The sequence below is a fragment of the Pseudorca crassidens genome, chromosome 2 (assembly GCF_039906515.1).
Source record: "Pseudorca crassidens isolate mPseCra1 chromosome 2, mPseCra1.hap1, whole genome shotgun sequence".
NCBI classification, from domain to species: domain Eukaryota; kingdom Metazoa; phylum Chordata; class Mammalia; order Artiodactyla; family Delphinidae; genus Pseudorca; species Pseudorca crassidens.
Window position 1 is genome coordinate 101,809,603 of NC_090297.1, and position 21,888 is coordinate 101,831,490.

General features: G+C 42.8%; 1 protein-coding gene and 1 long non-coding RNA gene across 14 annotated transcripts in view; one reads left to right on the forward strand and one right to left on the reverse strand.

The window, feature by feature from the left end:
- The window catches only part of LOC137219197 (uncharacterized), a 241,562-nt gene extending 232,479 nt beyond the window's left edge, over nt 1–9,083 (reverse strand). The window contains exon 1 of the long non-coding RNA XR_010941018.1: nt 8,939–9,083. This is a non-coding gene — a long non-coding RNA (uncharacterized lncRNA). The remainder of the gene's footprint in view (nt 1–8,938) is intronic.
- Nucleotides 1–21,888, forward strand: part of SLC22A15 (solute carrier family 22 member 15) — an 81,295-nt gene that overhangs the window by 4,302 nt on the left and 55,105 nt on the right. For all 13 annotated transcript variants that reach the window (XR_010941012.1, XR_010941013.1, XR_010941014.1 and 10 more), the window contains exon 2: nt 8,416–8,628. Coding sequence is in view for 7 of the 13 variants with exons in the window: in XM_067727388.1 (XP_067583489.1) it covers nt 8,416–8,628 (213 nt within the window). In the remaining 6 variants the exon portion in view is untranslated. The remainder of the gene's footprint in view (nt 1–8,415; nt 8,629–21,888) is intronic.

Below are 21,888 nucleotides of genomic sequence, written 5' to 3' on the forward strand. Positions count from 1 at the left end.
GTCAGAGACTCCGGCTCCTTCGTTTTCCTCAGGATCATGAATCATATTCTGTGGTATAATTTGCACAGAATTTAAAGCATCCATTAACCAACAGGAACATGTAACCTGTAATAAACATTCGTTTCACCAGCAGAATTGTGATGCTGCTGTGAATCTCAGCTTGAGATGCAGTACTCTGGTATTTCGGAATGCATTATTATTATGTAAACTCTTAATAAACCCAACCTTACTTTTCAGATCCTTGAACTACCTGTGCATTCATATCATCTACGCAATAAATATCTTTTCACGGTGTTTTAGAACGTGGAATGACTTAACAGGTATTTTGCAGAAGAGGGAACTATAATAGTCAACACATGAAAAGATGTTTACCTTCGGTGGTCATCTGGGACAGGCATATAAAAATGACTATGAAATATCATTTCACACTTATTAGAATAGCAAACATTAAATAGTCTAACAGTACAAGTGTGATGAAAATGAGTAGAAAGTACCCCATTTACAGAACAATTTGGCACTGTCTAGTAAAATTACAACCAGCATTGGACTCCTAGGTGTATGTACGACAGTATCCCTTGTGCATAAGCAGATATGTATAGGGTGTTTTTTGCAGCACTGTTTGTAATGACAAAAATTAGTAACCACCTAAATGACTCTCAAAAAGGGACTGGGGACTTCCCTGGTGGTCAGGTGGTTAAGACTTTGCCTTCCAATGCAGGGGGTGCGAGTTTGATCCCTGGTCAGGGAGCTAAGATCCCACGTGCCTGTCAGCCAAAAAACCAAAACATAAAACAGAAGCAATATTGTAACAAATTCAATAAAGACTTTAAAAATGGTCCACATAAAAAAAAAATCTTAAAAAAAAAAGGACTAGATAATTAAAATCTGACATAAATTTTATAGAATATAACAGTTAAAATGAACAGACTAGGTCTGCACACAGCCACATGGATGAATCTCTTTTTTTTAAAATAAGTTTATATATTTATTATTTATTTTTGGCTGTGTTGGGTCTTCGTTGCTGCACATGGGCTTTCTCTAGTTGCGGTGAGCGGGGACTACTCTTCGTTGCGGTGCGCAGGCTTCTCACTGCGGTGGCTCCTCTTGTTGTGGAGCACGGGCTCTAGGCACACAGGCTTCAGCAGTTGCAGCACACAGTCTCAGTAGTTGTGGCTTGCGGGCTCTAGAGCGCAGGCTCAGTAGTTATGGCACACGGGCTTAGTTGCTCTGTGGCATGTGGGATCTTCCCAGATCAGGGCCCGAATCCGTGTTCCCCGCACTGGCAGGCAGATTCTTGTAGATCAAGAGGAAGATACATCTCTACCCTCTTCCCAGGTATATCCTCTCACTTTGTTCTTGATTCCGTATTACTCTATATCAGTTATTTCTGATCTTCTATCTTTCTGCATTTTCTGACCTCCCAAGGAGTGGCCCGCATGGTAGATTTAGGTGGTCTATGGAAATGTTATTAAATAACATTAACTCATAAAGTGAGAGGGTTATTCCCTTTTCAGTTCTTCTTTAATCCTTTTGTTTATCTAAGAAGAATGTCTCATTTGGTGCTAGTATTTCTCAAAACATTTGCAAATATTTCTGTTTTAACAAAGGGAATGAACCAGAATTAAGGAAAGTTCAGACTTTGGTGGAAAACATTACCTAGTTAGACTTGAATAACATTATTATGTTTTTATTGTACTTACTATTCATTTTCTTTTAAAACTTTTTAAAGTTATTAAACATTTCAGATGAAATACATAGAATAACGTCACAGACACACATGTACCTACTTCTGGGTTTAACAAATGCTGACATTTTGCCATGTTTGTTTAAGGTTGTGTCAGCATAGTTCAACCAGAGAAACAGGAGGCAGAACTTCTAGGCTGGAGATGTATGTGTTTGTATATATATGTGTATCTGTATCTGTATATATGTACGTGATTATATATGTAATCAGCAAATAATTTATTATGAGGATTTGACCATATATAATTGTGGGAGCTAGTTCGGCAGTCCCTGTAAGGCTGTTGTCTCTGTGTCTGTTGTTGGAGCTTGAAGTCTGCAGGGAAGGCAGCCTGGAGCACATCAGAATTGACTGGAATCTGTGTCATTCTCACTGCCTGCAACCTTGATAAAGCACATCTGTTTCATCATGGAACTAAACACACACTTGGCCCAGGAGTCAGAGCAGCCAAAGGAGGATCCCGGGGAGTGTAGATCAGTAGCAGGTCCAGCTGCTGTGTTGCAGCGACAAGGTGAGGCAGCAGAAACATGACGGTGGATGTGAGGCACAAAATCACTGGTCCCAAAACCTGCCCGAAAATCTCTCCTGTGCCCCACCTTAAATAAAAATGTGCCAGCTAACAGTACTGTAGAAGAACATTGTATTTGTTTTAATTTTATTTATTTAATTTATTTAGTTTTGGCTGCATTGGGTCTTCATTGCTGCTTGCTGGCTTTCTCTAGTTGCGGTGAGCCGGGGCTAGTCTTCCTTGTGGTGCGCGGGCTTCTCATTGCAGTGGATTTTCTTGTTGCAGAGCACGGGCTCCAGGCGAGCGTGGGCTTCAGTAGTTGTGGCGCATGGGCTCAGTAGTTGTGGCTCTCGGGCTCTAGAGCACAGGCTCAGTAGTTGTGGCTCACGGGCTCTAGAGCGCAGGCTCAGTAGCTGTGGCTCACGGGCTTAGTTGCTCCGCAGCATGTGGGATCTTACCGGACCAGGGCTCGAACCCATGTCCTCTGCATTGACAGGCAGATTCCTAACCAGTGAGCCACCAGGGAAGCCCCAGAACATTGTATTTTTATAGTTCCATCTGGCTGGTTATATTTGTATTGATATACAATTTTATTTCTCTGTAAATTTACAAGTTAAAAAATTTGAGTCCATTTAAAAGCAGGCCATTAAGTAAATAATAGAAAACAAATGGGCACGTAACACTCTTGCAGGGGGTACTCACATGACTGAAGTTTGGGAAAAGCTGAGCCTGTCCAGTAATACTTCTTCAAAGAACACTAAAAATAGGTTCTTTACTCTCATGACTCTGATCAGACTCTTTCTTTGGCCTAAGAATTCCTTCCTTGATTTTTGTTTTGATTAAACCCCTAGCAGCCTTTCACTGCCTAGCTCAGGTGTCACATTTGCAAGCTTTTCCTTATTCCCCGAGTTGGAATTCACATCTGCTTTCTTTGTTGTCTCATTAACTTCATTTCTACTCTGGCTAATAGAGCATTTGTCCAAATCTGCCTTGTATTTATAGCTCTGGACATATTGTCCTCACTTGAATATATGTGCCTAAGAAGGAAACAACTGTTTCTTACCCATCATTGTTGTCACCTGAGGCTCAGAATACACTGTGTTGCAAAGTGTTGGCACTCACTAAAATTTTTTAAAAATTAAACTGAAATAACAGAAGGAAGGTGGTCAGGTGGTGGCATTCCCATTTTATTTGGGAGATTGAGAGGGAAACTGATGCAGGTCAAATAATGTGTCCAAGGTCTTAATTAGTGGTTGGAACCAAGATTAGGTCCCATAATTACTGGTTTTTAATCCATCATCATTTTCTTTGCCACACCCTTATGCAAGGAATTAGTTAACCAAATATATTATAGCCTGTTATGTACACAGTAGTGTGTTGGGTTTCTTGAAAGGACATAGAAGTAGAAATTAGGGTTTTCTTTTCTTCAGGAGATGGCAAATCATTAGAAGAGAAAAAATTATATCTATACTGTTAAATAATGGTACAAAGTAATATTTCCCTAGTAAATAATACAACCACTGAATGCTTTAGACATTAAGAAAGAGACATCAGCATGGTCTAGAGTGGTTTGTTGAAACTTCAGAAAGAGGGTTGAGCTTGAGCTGAACTTTGAAGCTTGGGTTAAGAGAGAAGTGGGTAGGCCGTTTCAGGTGGAGAAACATAACATTGGAGAAAGTATAGAAGAGGGAATAACCTAGACCCTTGTTACACGAAGTGTGGCCCAGACCATCAGCCTTGACCTCACCAGAGCTTGTTAGAAAAGCAGGACCTCAGGTCTCATCCCGGCCTGCAGAGTCACACTCTGAACGTTAAAATTGGGAGGCGCTGATAGATGCTATTTGGATGGTGCTATGCGATTTACTGTGTGATGTTGGCTAAAGAAAAATCCCTTTGACCTTCAGATTAGGTTAGTTAGATATGAATGAACTGGATAAAGATGTACTGCCAGTGTCCAGTCTTACTGGAAGAAAACGTGAAGTTTAGAAAGGTTTTGATTTGCTGGACGTTTACTAGAGCTGGGATTCAGACTCAGGTGTACAGATCCCATATGCTTTTCACAGCACACAATGAAAAGTCCTGTTTGGGGAACTGAACAGGCTAGTACAGAAAGCCTGGATGCAGATAAGGTAGCCATCGGGTCATGTGGTAGATATCTGGGTGCCAGGACAGCTATCATTTATCCATTAGTATGTTTTGACCAGAAAAATTTCACGAAGAATGTCTCAGGGAGACTGATCTGGTGGCATCATGTGGATAAATCAGAGTCAGGGAAGAAATGGGACTTAGAGGCATCTGTTATTCAGGGCGTAATTAAATTTTTTAAACACAAGAAATAGTATCAGTAAGTCACTCCACAGATATTTATTGAATACTCACTTTGTGCTGGGCCCTGGACATTGGGTGCTGCCTTCGTGATGTGGTCATACTCATGTAATGCTTTTGACTGAGTCAATTAGATAACTGAGTGATGACAACAATGAAATCATCTTTGATCCCTCCCCCCAACTTTTTCTCTGAAAAAAGCTCTGACCCCAAAGTTAGGTGGCTCCCAGTCTCATCCTGGCTTTGCCATTAGTGTTTTACGTTCCCTTGAACGTTCATTTAATCACTCTGTGGCTCATCTTTCCCACTTACAACATAAACATCATATTTACCATGACTTCACCAGCACAAGATATTGTGATGAGATAATTTATGGGAGACATTTTTGGTTTCCTGAGTATTATAAAGGCTTATAATGCTGTTAGTGTAAAATTACTTTTAAAGCATTCACTTTTGAAACTTTAAAAATTTCAATCCCCCAGTGCATCTTAGTCACTTTTCTAATTATAATTACATTGAAAGGGAAAAATCAGTCCCGCCATCTGTGGCACTCGTTCTCCTTCCCTGGAGGTAGCACTAGAGAAGATAATGATTTATTTGAGATGTTGTTGGTCCCACCCCGAAGGAGAATGGATGGTGGTTTCTCATTGTGGCTTTAAGACCCATCTGCTGATGGGTGCAATTCTCTAGACAAGGCTACGTAGTGAATGTGTGCAGAGAGTCACAGCAGAGGGAGGAGAGGGAGAGTGTTTGTACTCTGGGGGAAGAAGCAAGATGAGAGCTCCGTGACATTGTCGCAGACGCAAACCGAGGAAAACCGCTCCATGTGCCTTGTATAGGTGGTGCATCCCCTGGACTAGCTAAGGGCTAAACCATCTTTGACTTCATAGGACCATGTGACCCATGTACGTGGCTCTGGTGTGAAGTACCTAACAGTAATCTGTATGCAGAGTTTAAGCATCTCCTCTTTTACCTAATCCTCACGATGTCCCTTTCACCTTTCATAGTTAGCACGTATTATAGATGCCTGCCTACTCTCTCTTTTACCTTTAGCAAAACCAGGCATGGCCATTTGTGTCAAAGACAGAAAGGCTGACGCCATGTTATGGAGGCTGGCACAGCGAGGAAGAGCTGCATGTTTCCGACCCCTCTGGTGACACAAAGCCATGGCCCTGTGTATTCTGTGAGGTCCCTGTGTGTGTGTGTGTGTGTGTGTGTGTGTGTGTGTGTGCTCACATGGGGTGGGTAATGGAAACATTGTGAGGGGTAGGAAGAGAGCAGAGAAAGTGAGAAAGGAGGAAAGTGCTTCTTCAACCTACTGACTGCTAAGGATAATACTGATTAATACAGATAATACTGATTAGCTAGGTTTCACTGCTCCCTGCGTTATAAATAAGGGTATATATCAGCACCACCTCTTTGTTTTTTAACTTTTTTTCTGCACATTGTAGTTTCTTCCAAGACTGGTAGCCTCCACAATGAAATACACCTCAGATTAGAGGACCCTTTGGAGCATTTCCTGTTTTACACACAACATTGCTTATTCTAGAATAATACAGATAAAAATAAGATGCATTAACATATTTTCACCAAGCACTTAGAATGGTACCTGGCATATAGTTAGCATTAGAGAAGTGTTTGCTGTTATTATTAGTATTCTGTTATGGTCATTCATTCATCCATGGACTTGTTGAATGTGTGATATCATCTATCTAGGCCCCGAGTTATTTGCTTTGGGAGCCTAAAGGTGAATCAGACACAGATCCTGCCCTCAAAGAGGGTAGATTTCAATAGAAAAAATAAGACAAGCAGATACATATAGTGCAGTGAAGAAAATGATATGGGTTCTAAGAAAGGTCTAAATGGAACTTTTGGAGGTGAGCAGAAGCAGGAGAGGGCTTCTGGAGGGGTTGGAGGGAAGGCAAGGTGGTAGGAGGTGGCAAGGAGGAGGGGGCATCTGAGTTACATCTTGGAGGATGGGAAAGGTTCAGACATTCACAGCAGAAGAAAGTGCTTTCTAGGTGAAGTGAATGGTATGAACAAAAGCAGAAAAGAGCACGCTTAGAGAAAAAAATGTAACTAGTTAGGTTTGCCAGATTGAAGGCTGTGCGTTTACTGGAACATGTGTTTTGCATCATCTCCTGAGTTCCCTTTTCCCCATTTTTTGTTTTTCATTTCTTTACCCATGAATTAAATTTCAGCAGATTGTAATCAGGAAGGGCAGTTACTAAAATGGGTGCAAGTGGCTTTGTAATTATAGCTAAATGTGTAATCTACCTCTTCTTGTAATTATTAAGGTTTTCATTTTTGTAAGCTGATTGCCTCCTGTCCTGAAAACTTCCTTAATAGTATGCAAATAGGGGCCAGGAAGCAATATAAACCGAGAAACGTGTTTTCCTTTGCGTTTTACCGTAAATCACACACGCAGACTGACCTGTGGCAGCTTTGTGCATCTCCAGAGGCCCACAGTCATCCGACTCACAATAGATTGGGGCTGCCTTACAGCCTTGCGGCCTTGGCAGAGAGGGGAAAAATCACATCTTGGGTTTTACATTAGCTGTTTATGACACACACAACGTCATGACTTCTTTTCTCTTTCCTTGTCAGTAATTCCATCATCTACTTGTGATAAATTACTCTTCTTTTGGTGCTTTAGCTTATCCCCTTAACAGCTGAACATGGCCCTCCAGAAGGGTGTGGAAGGGGCTGGGAGTTCCCTGACAGTGGAGATAATGCTGTGGGCAGGTCTCTCCATCCTTTCATGCAGCAGTCAACTCGTCCATCCAGTGGGAGTGTTACCACATGCTGTACCGAAATCACATGCTTTGTGTTTTTTAGACACTTACTCTGTTTAAAGCTATTTTAAGACATTAAGTTCTAAGTTAATAGTGATAATTTTTTTTAATTAAAAAAATTTTTTTGAATAGCGATTGCTTCAAATAAGATTGTCTCACTATGGAACAGACTATCTCTGTGTTTTCCTAATAAATTTTAAGCTTGAAACAATCATCCAAGGAGAGTTATATAAATGGATCTATAGCATTAAAACTCTGTACAGGGCTCAACACCTTGTAAACCCAATTGTGAATTGCCAGAAAGCCCAAAACAGTCAGTGACAAATGTCGTATGTGCTCAATAAATATTCCTTGAATGAATGAATGAAATAATTTTTTCTTTAGGGGGAAACTATGTTTAGACTAAACAATGATTACTACAGCTAAAGGTTATAAAGTGGGTACCTATCCCTGGGATTTTGAATTTTTTACATCTTATAAGTTGTATACTATACTTTAGTACCTACTCAAGTGCATATAATGCTTCCCTGATTATAATAGAGCATCTGTCCTCCCCGTGTATGTGCGTGCGTGTGTGTGTGTGTGTGTGTGTATACAAACACATACTTTTTTGGAAACATTTAACTATGCCACAACATGTTTTCTTGTTTAGATCGTGAATTCAAGACCAAGATACTCCTGGGCCCTGGTGACTGCTTATCTGAACTGAGGTGTAGTGGTCAGGAGAAAAGAGCTGGAATGTTAGTCTTCTAAATCAGAGCTAGTAATATCACCCCCTCCCCAGCTCCCTGCCACTGCGGAACCATTTATGTGCCGTGTCCTCAGCATCAGATGTATCTCAAATGTAGAAGAAAACCCTCGGAGGAAGTAGAAGGTGCTTTACAGATGGGATTGCTGATGGCTCCATTAGTAGTAGATCAGGAAGCTTCCTTCTGTTTTTTTCCTTTGTTTCTGAAGCGTCTCGTTTCTGTAGCTCCTACAGACATAAAAGCGAGACCTGCTCTTTCAAGGTTTGTGAGCTTACTAGTTGTGTTTCCTCTTTTCAGCTCTACGTGGCCACGGAGGCCATCCTCATTGCGCTGGTCGGGGCCACACCGTCGTACCACTGGGACCTGGCGGAGCTCCTGCCGAACCAGAGCCACAGCAACCGGTCGGCTGGTGAGGACCAGGCGCTTGGGGCCTGGCTCCTGACGGCCAACGGCAGCGAGATGCACAAGCACGTGCACTTCAGCAGCAGTTTCACCTCCATCGCCTCCGAGGTAATGGCAGGAGCAGGGGACAGGCCCTTCTGACCACTGAATGAGCCCCCTGGAGCCATTGTTTGGTCTTGTTGTTTTAAATCTCAGCTCACCTTCCAATCACTTTCTAGTAAATTTGAGAGTTAAAGGAGAATATCCTAGGGAAATACATTGTTCTTCCTTCTTACTGCAAATGGGAGAAGCATGAGTCCTACCAAACTAGTTATAGATGAAGTAAGACATAAACTCTAGAAGAGCCCCATTTTGATTAGAGTATCCTTTTAAAAAGTGAATTAGGGCTTCCCTGGTGGCGCAGTGGTTGAGAGTCCGCCTGCCGATGCAGGGGACGCGGGTTCGTGCCCCGGTCCGGGAGGATCCCACATGCCGCGGAGCGGCTGGGCCCGTGAGCCATGGCCGCTGAGTCTGCGCATCCGGAGCCTGTGCTCTGCAACGGGAGAGGCCACAGCAGTGAGAGGCACGCGTACCGCAAAAAAAAAAAAAAAAAAAAAGTGAATTAAAACTTTCATGTCTTTTTCTTTTTTTTTAAATTAATTAATTATTTATTCATTAATTTTTGGCTGCGTTGGGTTTTCGTTGCTGCATGCGGGCTTTCTCTAGTTGCCGCAAGTGGGGGCTACTCTTCATTGTGGTGGCTTCTCTTGCTGTGGATCACGGGTTCTAGGTGTGCAGGCTTCAGTAGTTGTGGCATGCAGGCTCAGTAGTTGTGGCTCATGGGCTCTAGATTGCAGGCTCAGTAGTTGTGGCGCACGGGCTTATTTGCTCCGTGGTGTGTGGGATCTTCCCAGACCAGGGCTTGAACCTGTGTCCCCCGCATTAGCAGGCGGATTCTTAACCACTGGCCACCAGGGAAGTCCCCATGTCTTTTTCTTATATCCCCCAAAATTAACAAAGTAAAGAGAGGGAAATGTAATGGCTCATCTATAACATCCACAGTTGATGTTTAAGTCCAGTCCTGTGTGTAGACTGCATGGGGCACCTTGACTGTACAACATAAAATACAAATGGTACTGCCCAGTGTGGGCAGAAAGCCTTACCTTCAAGGGGACTTTCCTGGCCAAGAAGGTTCTGGTAAGGAGAGCACCGTCTGGGCCAGCGAGTTATATAAACTGAGGATAGATAGTCTGGTTAAGAGAAACCCTGGGATAAGAGGTGCAGGGCCCAAGCACAGCTGGAAAGCACAGGTCCTGGTTGTTAAAGTGTTGAAATACTGTGTGTCCTTTGCCTGCTCTCCACAAGCTATCCATTTGCACACTGACACCCTAGCCCAGTGGCATTTTCATGACAATGATCCAGTCCTGTCATCCCTCACCCAAAAACCTCCAGTGGTTCTCCCACCACACCCAGAAAACAGTGAAACCCTACATGTTACATTCAAAGCCCTTCACCCTCCCCAGCTTGGTCCTGGGTGTACTTTCCAGACCCATTCTACACTTCTCTCTGCCTCCCCTGCTTCCCACTTGTGCCCTGAGCCCTCAGCCCATACCCGTTACCTGCGTCAGGATGGCCCCAAACACTCACCCTCGCCTCTGCCTGGTGAAATCCTAACCTACCCTCTACTGCTCACTTGACCATTACCTTCCCTGAGAAGTCTTTCCTGACCCACTCCCCAGAAGAAGTAAATACACTTTTGTTTCTGCTCCAGCAACAGTTTGTTTGCACTTATGTGACACACTGTAGTTTGTGGTTCAGCTCTATTTTTTTAAGTCCTTTGAGGTCAGGAATCATATTTTGGTCGTCTTTGTATTTCCATGGCTTTCTGGCCACCACCACAATAACTGCCATCACAAGTATCACCACTACTCAGCTATAAAAATAATAAATAGCATTGTGGAATGATGACTATATGCCAGACATTGTAATATTTTACAGCCCTTATTTCATTTAATCCTCAAAATAATTTTATGAGGTAGGCACTATTTTCTGCATTTTATAGATGAAGAAATTGAGACTTCTTGAGGTCAGCTAATAAGGGCAGAGCTAGGATTTGAACCCAAATTTGTCTTAAGTCAGAAGCCTGTGCTCTTATTATTGTACTTTTTAGGGACCTATCCCATCTAAATTGGTATGCACATCTCTTAGTTCTTTTTTTTTTTTTTTTTTTTGCGGTACGCGGGCCTCCCACTGCTGTGACCTCTCCCGTTGCAGAGCACAGGCTCCAGACGCGCAGGCTCAGCGGCCATGGCTCACGGGCCCAGCCGCTTCGCGGCACGTGGGATCCTCCCGGACCAGGGCACGAACCTGTGTCACCTGCATCGGCAGGCGGACTCTCAACCACTGCGCCACCAGGGAAGCCCTCTTAGTTCTTTTTGATAGCTTAAAAAAGCCAAAGAACTTTAAAAGTTATTTTATTTGGAAATAATTTCAAACTGACAGAAATTTCAAGAATAGTTCAAAGAATACCCTTATATCCTTTAGTTTCATCTGTTGGTAGTATTTTTCCTCACTGGTGTTACTGTTCTTCTCAATTTTTTAAAGCCATTTGAAAGTTGCACATACTGCTGTTCTTTTATACCCAAATACTTCAGTGTGTATTTCCTAAAAATAAGAACATTCTCTTACATAAACACAGTACAATTATCAACTTCAAGAAATTTAACATTGATGCTGCAGTTTTATCAGATCTACTATCCACACCCAGTTTTGCCACTTGACCCAGTAATGTCCTTGATAGCGGTGGTTTTCCCCTCTTGCATTGAATTCAGTTTAGGATCACACATTGCATATAGTTGTCATGGCTTTTTAGTATCTTTTCACCTTCAGCCTTTCTGTTTCTTTTATGATATTATACTTTTGAAGAATGTATAATCTCTCCCTTTTTAAAAATAACAGTGTTCTCCATTTTGGGTCTGTCTGATGATTCCTCATTCAGGTTATGCATCCACAGTCAGACTAGTACACAAGTAATGTTGTGTCCTTGGAGGATCACACAGGAGACACACAATATTCATCTGCCCTTTTTGGGTGATGTTAATTTGACCATCCAGGTATTGCCTGATTTCTCCCCTGTATAGTTTTTTTTTTCTTTTCATTTCAAGAAATAAGTAATCTGTGTGGAGTCGAGTCACTTTAAGATTATGCTAAATTACTATTCCTTATCAGAAACCCCTCCCTCCAATTTAGCATCCTTTGATGATTTTTTCATAAACCAGGCTAGACTATGATGGTTACAAAATGATGAATTCTTAACTCTAGTGCTTCCTCTACATTTGCCAGTTGGGCTTTTTTATTTTAATTTAGGTATAATTGACATATAACATTATAGTAGTTTCAGTTGTACAACATAATGATTTGCTATTTCTATCACTGAAAAAATCACCATAACAAGTCTAGTTAACATTCCTCACCATACGTGGTTACAAAATTTTTTTTTCCTTCTGATGAGAACTTTTAAGATCTATTCTCTTTGGAACTTTCAGATGTGCAATACAGTATTAACTGTGGTCACCTTGCTGTACATAACATCCCTGTGACTTATTTATTTTATAACTGGAAGTTTGTACCTTTTGACCCCCTTCACTCATTTCAGCTACCCCCTCACCTCTTGCCTCTGGCAACTACAGTCTGTTCTTTATACGTCAGAGCTTGGGTTCATTTTTTGTTTTTTGTCTTTTTAGATTTTGCTGTAAGCAACAGCCCTCCCTTCTTCCTTGTCCATCTGTCTGCCTGTCTGTCTGTATCTCTTCCTCTTCATCTCCCTCTTCTTTTCTCTCTCTCTCTCTCTCTCTCTCCATCTCTCTATCTCTCTGTCATTAGTATGTACTAGTGGATTCCTAGTCTTTTCAATTATTTATAATTTATTACAGCTTTTAATTATTTTGGTGCTCAAATTATCCCCAATTTACCAGTGGGAACCTCTTCAAGCTGGCTCTTGTCTCCTTTTTTTTTAATTAAAGTTTTTATTTTGAGATAATTGTAGATTTACATGCAGTTGCAAGAAATAATACAGATAAATTCTGTGAATGCTTTGCCCAGTTTTTCCCAATGGTAGCAGCTTGTAAAATCATAATATACTATCACAGCCAGGATAACGACATTGATACGGTTAAGACACAGAACATTTCCATCACCACAAGGATCTGTTACCATATATATTTATATATAGCCACACCCACTTTCCTCCCTCCCCAGCACTGTCTAATTTCCTTGGCAACCACTAATCTTTTCTCCTATACTTTAATTTCATCATTTCAAGAATATTATAAAAATGGAATCATACATGTAGCCTTTTGGGATCAGCACTTTTTTTTTCACTCAGCATAATTCTCTACAGACTCATCTAGGTTTAATTATATTACTTTAGTTATACAATAAGTCTTATGTACAGGTAGATTGGTTCCTCTCACTTTATTCCTTTTCAAGATTGTTTTAGTTCCTTTGGCTTTTCATATAGAATTGGTGTTAGTCCTTTAAACATTTGGGAGAATTCTCCAATAAAATCATCTGGGTCTTTAGTTTTCTTTTTTGGGGGTTTTAAAATTATGAATTCAATTTCCTCAAAAGTTATAAGACTATTTAAATGAGCTCTATTGTGTTGTGAGTTGGGGCAGTTTGTGATTTTCAGAGAATTGGTCCATTTCATCTAAGTTTTCAAAAATATGTGTGTAGCGTTGTTCATTGTATTACTTTATTATCCTTTTGATGTCTGCAGAGTCTGAAATGATATCCCCTTTTATTACCTGATATTGGTGATTTGTGTCCTTTCATATTTAGTTACCCATCTGTCCTGATAGAGTTTTGTCAATTTTACGGTTCTTTTTAAAGAACCAACATTCTGTTTCATTGAACGATCAAGCATAATTTAGAAAACTCAAGAGGAGAAGGAAAGTCTGTTGTATTTACATTGTTCTTTCTTCCTTCCTGATATTCCAAAGTCCCTTCTTTTATGTTTTCTTTCTTTTTAGAGCACTTTCATTAGCCGTTGTTTTAGGGTAGTTCTGATGGCGACAAATTCTTTTAGTTTACCTTTATCTGAGAATATCCTGGTTTCCCCTTCATCTCTTGTTTTCACTAGTTATAAAATTCTTGGTTGACAGTTCTTTTCTTTCAGCATTTAAAAACTCCTGTGCTACTTCCTTCTGGCCTTTATGATTTGTGATGAAAAATATGGTATTTGAATTTTTTTTTCCCCTATAGGGAAGGTGTCATTTCTCTCTTGCTACTTTTAAGGTTTTTTCAGTCTTTAGTTTTTAAAAGTTAGATTGTGATGTTACTTGGTATGGATTTCTTCAGGTTTATCTTATTTGGAGTTTTCTGAGCTTCTTGGATCTTCAGGGTTATATCTCTTAAATTGGGAGATACTCAGCTGTTATTTGTTCGTGTACTTTTTTTTTTTTTTAGTACTTCCCTCTTTCTCCTTTCCCTCTAGAACTCCAGTGACAAAAATGTTAATTCTTTTGTTCCAGCCCCACAGATCCCTAAAGGTTTGTTCTTTTTTTTTTTTTCAGTCTATTTTATCTTTGTTTTCAGATTGGGTATTTCCTGTTGTTGTATTTTCAAGTTTACTGATTCTTTCCTCTATTCTGCTGTTGAATCCATTCATTGTATCTTTTAGTTTAAAATTTTCTATTTTGTTTTTTTTTATATTTCCTCTTTCTTTGCTGAGACTTTATCTTCGTTGAATCTTTTTATTTTGTCATCTATTTCAAGCATGTTTACAAGTGCTTATGATGGCAGCTCTAAGATCTTTGTCAGTTATTTGTATAATCTCTATCATCTCAGTGGTTGTCTTTTTTCATTCTACTTTGAGATTCTTCTAATTCTTGGTATGACAGATTATTTTTGTTTGAAACCTGAAGTTTGGGGGATTAGGCTAAGAGATACTGTGTCTTATTTAAGCCTTCTATTTTAGCTGGCTTTCTATGACACTGCTCTGGCACAGGAAGAAGGGAAGGGTGTTTCATTACTACCGGCAGTGAAATCCAGTCTCCCCACGTGGTCTCCACTGACACTGGTGGTGGTGGCGGTGGTGGTACTGGGGCAGGAGGGAGGGGAGCTTTGGCAGGAATGAATGTGCTGGCTCCTACTTGTCTTTCGTGACACCACCTGGGTGGGGTGGGGTGGAGCGACTCATCACTGCCTGACCAGGCGGAAGCCTCGGTTCCCCACTTAGACTTTGCTGGTGTAGATGGGGTTGGAGCCCCAGTTGGTAGGTTTATTCGTTTATTTTTTTGGGGGTGGTAATTGGCCAGAATAAAGCAGTGATTCCCCAAAAGTCTGTTGTCTTGCTGGGCTGCCCCTCTCCTGGGCCTTTTGCTAGAGAGCAGACCTCACTGGGACTTCTTTTGTGTCTCCTCTTAGCATTTCTGAGTCTCTGGCTTCTCCAGTACCCAGTCTGGGTGTGTGAGGTAAAGGGAAACCCAGGGAACTCACCACTGCACCATTCCTTGAGTCCCAAGGTCCTTAGCTGGTTTTCTCTCCACCTTTCAGAGTTGTCTTAATGTTTATTTTATGTATAATGTCCAGGATTTTTAGTAGTACACAGTCGGGGAAACAAGGAAAAGTACATGCGAAAGAGTTCCTGGACCCAATTCCAACAAGCAGTTCTCGGATGCCAGCAGTGTGTGCGAGAATTCAGCTCAATTCTGATACTATCTACCCAGAGACAGAATGGAATTCCACAGGTAAAGGGCTCAGCTCCACGAGACTGCCCTCTACTTCAGATGCCAGTCGCAAACACAGGTTACCGGTGCTTCTGACCATCTGACTATAAATCAGAAGTTCCCGTGACCTCCTCTTCAGGCTCAATTAATTTGCTAGAATGGATCACAGAACTCAGGAAAAAACTGTTTACTTACTAGATTACTGGTTTATTATGAAAGGATATTAAAGGATACGGAACGACAGCCAGATGAAGAGCTGCATAGGACAGAGCATGGGGAAACAGTGCAGAGCTTCCATGCTCTCTGAGCGCCACTCTCCCCAATCTCCACGTGTTCACCAGCCCAGAAGCTCTCCGAACACCCTCCATTTGGGTTTTTATGGAGGCTTCATTACATAGGCATGATTGATTAAATCATTGGCAGTTTGTGATTGGTTTAAATTCCAGCCCCTCTCCTCTCCCTAGAGTTTGGGGGGAGGGATGGGGGTTGAGAGTAAAAGATCTAACCCTCTAATCACATGGTTGGTTCCCCTGGGCAACCAGCCTCCACCCTTGGGTGGGACCCAAAGTCACATTCCCTGAAGCAGTTTTCAGGAACTAAGAACAAGAGACAATTAACCCATTGCTCTTAACCTAAGCTCAGGAATTCCAAGGGTTTTGGGAGCTGTGAGCCAGCAACTATGAATGGAGACCAAATATACATGACAGATATATCTGCATTTGGTCATCTGAATGACCAAATATATATTTCTGCTATAAATCACAGTATCACAGTATGTTTGCTCCTATGTTTAGCCTAATTTTTATATTCATGTTTACTCCGTCTTCCTGGAGCTGAAAGTCCTGTGTCCTTTTGATGTGTCCATCTTTTATTTTTTTAGTTTTTTTGAGCACTTCGAAAATTTTTGATGTAACAAAATAGTCCAGGTTTATCTTGCATCTCCCTGCTCCAACTGTGGGATTAGGTATTTCTCCAAAAAACCCTGGTTCTATTTATTGCCCCCATAGGATTTTGAAATGGGTGAGAGCCATCGGTCAGCTTTCCAACAAATCCATTAAACACATTATAATGAAAGTGGATCTCAAACCAAATTCTGCCACATGTATAAATGAACTTATTAACTTATTAACTCAATTCTTATTCTCAAGGAAGCTCAAAATAAACTATCTTGCAGGCTTTAGAAGTCTCAGCTCTGCTTTTATAGGTGTTCTGTACACTGCTTGTATGGCAGGTCGCTACAGGAAAACCCCAGTTTTCCATAGTCAGGGTACTATGGAAAATAGTACTTCCCATCAGCTTCAAGCACACGGAAACTTCCAGAGTTCATATTGGCTCAGGACCAAGGAGGGGTTTTAACCTAGGGCATCACCCCTATAGATAGAGTACAGAACACATTGGATTATCTCTAAAATTCATGGAAAGGTAGTGAGTGTCTCTAAAATATGTTGAGCTAATCTGTGTATCTTGAATGTCTTTAATTTCACTAGGGATAGCCTATGTTTTATATTCATCGTTGCTAGTCAACAGGCCACTATTTTAATCAAGAATAAGCAAAGCACCCATTGTTGATAGAGACAATGATTACAGAAGCCCTTGTAGTAGCTCCCTGTGAAGAATGGGCTTTCTGAAGGGAAGGCCAGCTGACCACCAGTGGACAATGCAACCTTAATGAGAATGCTCGTAGTACCAGGGTGAAAGCTTGACCTAACATTGATACAGAATATCCCACTGAACGTGCTTAATACTTTAAAGTAAATTAGATAACATAGCAGCACTATGCTTCAGCATCACAGACACTCAACAAATTTCAGTAGAATTGAATTAAATGAATACTTAGGAAATCTGTGATTAGGAGCCCTTTTATGTTTATGTTGTTTTTTTTTTTTTTGCAGTACGCGGGCCTCTCACCATTGTGGCCTCTCCCGTTGCGGAGCACAGGCTCCGGACGCGCAGGCTCAGCGGTCATGGCTCACGGGCCCAGCCGCTCCGCGGCATGTGGGATCTTCCCGGACTGGGGCACAAACCCGTGTCCCCTGCATCGGCAGGTGGACTCTCAACCACTGTGCCACCAGGGAAGCCCAGGAGCCCTTTTAGATATCACTGGAGGGACACAATTCTTAGCAAATGTCATTGAGCAATGACTACTTGCCCAATGCCAGAGAAACCCTTGATACAGAGAAGGAGAGTGCTATCAGACCCTATGCTCTGGGACGGCAGGAATGGGCACCCTGGTCACCAGCTCCTCTGCTGTGCTGGTACCTGGGAGGCTCACCCTTAACACTGCTTGACTGGAGGCTGAATATGGAGGGAAGGGAGCCCTGAGGGCTACTACTTCCAGGACAAAGAGTTGGTAGATGCAGGAGAAATGGAATTAGATAGCTTCCCCAGCAAGTGCTGAAGGTCTGTAAGGCAGCTCAGAGAAAGAGGAGATAAAGGGCTAAGATGGCCCTTACCTGACCTACCCGTGATAGTAGCCTCAGGTGCCTCTTCTTATTACCACTGTGTGTGTCTGTGAGTGACTGTCCCTCCTGTAATCTGTCTTTGTCAGACTGTAACTCTGTGTCTGCCTGCCTGCTTTCCTTCCTTCCCTCCTCCTTTTCTCCCTCCTTGTTTCCTGTATCCCTCTGTCTCTGTCATTTCGTCTTTCTGAATCTGTTTCTCTCTATCCCTAGCTCTCTCCATCTCAGTTTCTGTCTCTCTGTATTTATCCCATTTCTTCATCTCTGCCTTTCTCTGTCTCACTGGCTGTCTCTGAATTGCCTTTCCGTCTCTTTCTCTGATGTTTCTGTCTCTGTCTCTCTGTGTATATCTCCATGTGTCTTTCTCTTTTACATTTTCTTCCCTGCCTTCTCTCCGTCTTCCTGGTTACTCGCCTGTCCTCTTTCTCATTCCCACCTATGTCGCTCCACTGAGATACATATACTTGCATATACAGTTATCCATATTGATTATACATATACCACTATAGATTTATAAATACACGATACTTCCCCCCCACGGTATAGAAGCACACGTTATGTTCCCATGCCATCAGAAGGTCAGACAGTTCTCCACCTCCGAGGTGTGTCTCAAGGCGCAAACATCCCCTGCGCAGAAAGTGACCTTCAGTCTCCAGCAGGTGCTCCAGAGCTATACGTGGGGGGTAGGGGGCCTGCCCAGCTGTCCAGCTGGTTGATATCAATGTGCCGCTCCGTGGGATCTCCAGGGGATGTTCCATGGAGAGTCTGGGGGTCACGGTTTAGGGTGAATTCTCTTGGAGCATCCCAGATTCTCAACCGGCTGCTCCCAGCCTGTGTGGGTTCATGCTTGCAAGGGTGGCTGTGGCCTGTCTGCCCTGGTGATGGAGGAGCACGGGTGGCATTGCTGGCTGCACAGTGGGACAGAAGTCCACAGTCCCCACAGGCTCCTCAGCTGCAACGAGACTGTTGCATACTTGGCAGAGAGTTTGTGGGTGAGATGATGAGTCTTGTAAGCGTTATTAGGTAGAGGCATGTGAAGAGGCAGATAACCGTGACTACTTCCCAACGCCCTCTCGTGTGAGAGGCCCCCTCCCAGGGGCCTTCCATGTGTGCTGCTTATTTACTCCTGCCAGCAGCCCTACCCTGTAGATTAAACAACTGACATGTAGAGAATTTTTTAAATTGCCCTAAATCACATATTTAATAAGCCACTGACCTGGGACTCAATGGGCCAGCCCATATTCTTCCCATTACACCAGTGATTTTCAAACTCTTTTTATTTTCCTCTTAACAAACAGAAGCCTTTAGTTTTGAACGGCGCCTCAGTTGGCATTTCAGTATGAGAAGAGCTGGGCGCTGTGCTGCTATCACTGAAGAGGAACAGAGGCCAGGGCCCAGCACTCTGCCGCCAACAGCCAGCCCTGCCAGCTGCGCGAGCCCTTCCATGGGGAACAGGGCAAGAGCTGAGCTCTGCCTGGGAGGAGCGGATGGGAGCGTGGGTGCATGGATCGGTGAGAGTGAAGGTTAGCAGGGTGACTGTGGGTGATAGCACATGGTGCACACACGTTGGGTTGAAAGCTAAGCAAAGTAGATGCTCACCTCCCCCGGCTGCCAGTTGCCTGCTTGAAATTGCCTCTGACAGAGCGAATTCTAAGGGAGAAGGGCAAACAATCGTAATGTTTGTATCGCGGCTTGCAAATGAAAAATATATGACTGTCCGGGTTCAGAGTAGCTGGGTGAGTTAGTGTCACGGTTGGTAAATGGAGGAGCGTGGCCACTGATTTCTGTGGCCTTTCTACAGTGGCATGTGACAGAGTCAGGGAGGGGGGCAGGGAGTCAGGCTATTTGTATCCAGCTCACAAGGATCCTGGCTAGCGGACCCACACAAACAAATCACACAAGTACTACAGAAGTAGTAACGATTCAGTTCAGCTTTCATAATTGTCAAGCCCAAATAAACTTACGCGTGTCCTGATCTACCCAAAAATAACAGAGAATCAAATAAAACAAGCAACAACTCCCATGCCCCTCAGTGGTTCGCTTGCATGTTCAGAACTCAGCAGCCTGCCGCCCTGGTGTTCATAGCATCACCACATCTCTTTGCATATGTCCACACAGACCCAGCGCGAGGCTTGTCTGCTTTGCATTTTCAGTGCAGAATCTCATGTCTTCCCTGAAGTCATTTTATTTCAAGGTACAAATAAAGTGTCCCCCCTGTGTGCCCTCACCTCCAGCGCTCAGAGTGTGTGAGTTCCACGCAGGTTCACACACTCCACTTCTACCTGGGACATCAGAGCCCTAGTTGGGTGGTGTTCCAAGTCCGGGAGTGGTTTGGCGCCGGTGGTATGGGTGGCGTCCAGGTTTCCTGCTGCCGCTACCAGAATGACAAGAGTTAGCAGGGAAACAGCAGCAGAGGGCAGAATAATGAGGTGATGATCGAGGGGCAGCGGTGCCAGGAGGGATGGCAGCGTCAGCCACTCTTCCGCCAGTGTCCTTGAGGAGCTGCTGCTCTCTCTACGCTCGCTCCCAGTCGTATTCCCCTTTACTATGGTGGAGTGCAGCCCCAGCCAAACCCTCCACTTTGTTGCTTAGCATTACTTTACTTTTGCTTACTGCTCTAGTTTTTCAATTGTTCCTTCAAATTTCCAAAGTGGTGATATTAAAAGCAGCATTCAAACTTTGCCGGTAAGTTGGTAAATATCCTTAGTATACAGTCTGTGTATGTAGATAACACATGTTTCATATTGAAATTATTCGGTATAAAATGAGAGTTAAAAAAAATTATAAAGTCTTGTTGACTTCTCATATTAAATTCCTGAAAATAAATATCAAGATAGAGTCTACAGAACTCTATAGTGTAAGGAGATTGTCTTAAAAATACACATTTGAAAACTCCTACCCTCTACCTTATTACATTCAGGTCAGGCCTCGCAGAAGTTATTCATGGAGGGTTTTGGGGAAGGGTGAATAAAAGGTTATGTAGATGTGATTAACTTGGTATTAATGCCAAAAAAAACCCCTCTAATCTATGAATCTTGACTACTTTAAAATGAGCTAATAGCCATCGGGGTGAATTTATGTAGCAAATTGCTGTCTGCTGTATTCAGATTGTTCCCTGAGCTCTGACTCATTCAGAAAGCACCAAGTATCATGGAGACACAATTATCATGCTCAATTCATGTTTGCAACCAAAAAGAGTAAGGTTGGAATCTTTAATATCATTGTGGATATTGAAGAACTGAAATTGACTGATGATTATCTTGAGATTAATATATTTTCCCCAAGCCATACCCTGGGGTCAAAAGACAGAGTATTAAAACTATTTGAAAAATTCACTGCAATAATTGCTTTAGGGGCTAATTTTTTTTAATGTCTTGCTTCCTTACGCCTGTACTACTGATTGTTATAGGCTGCACACTTCACCCATTAAGTGGTAATTCAGAGTGACAACTACATCGAAATGAAGCAAGTTAGTTAATCACCATGAAACTGTTCCTGAACTACCCTGTCCAAAGTACTCCCTAATCACAGGAGGCTTCTGACGTAGAAGGGAGATTTTCCTGTACGAAGCCGTAAATATTTTTATGGGACATAGGGAACAGCGGAGGGCTGAAGTTTGGCTGGAATTGTTACCAGAACCATTCAGAATTTTTCTCAGAACAGTTGTGCACCGGTTGTGCAGAGCCCTGGGGGATGCACTGCAGGAGTGTGGGGAAAGCTTACTGTCTGATCCAGTCCTGCAGCCTTGAAATACTGACACGCGGGGAGTCAGTCTGGTTCGGGCTCTGGTGCTGGTGATCTGACTTAGAGTTCATCAAAGCAGGACTTTGGGCGAAAAGGAGCTTGATCAATAACACGTGCCCAGTCTTCTTTGCCCATTTTCATTGGCCCACCGGTCAGCCCGCGGAAGCTGCTTTAGTCTTTTTTCTTTATGGTCAGGCAGGCTACACCCCTGAGTAGCCATGGGTTCTGTCCCCGCTTCCAGGGGAGGCTGAGTTGGGACTAGTGACTTCCTCTGGGCTCGTGAGTGAGTGTGTCTTTGGAAGAGACACAGCAGCCAGATGCGGGGCTTGGGTGCCCCTCTCCGACCTGCTAGAGCCACTGCCTGGCTTGCGGGCTCACTGATACTCTGTGTATCGTCTGTGGCAAAGTTCTTACCCCTGCGAGATCCCCGTGCTTCTAGTGGGGTATCTGTGGACCAG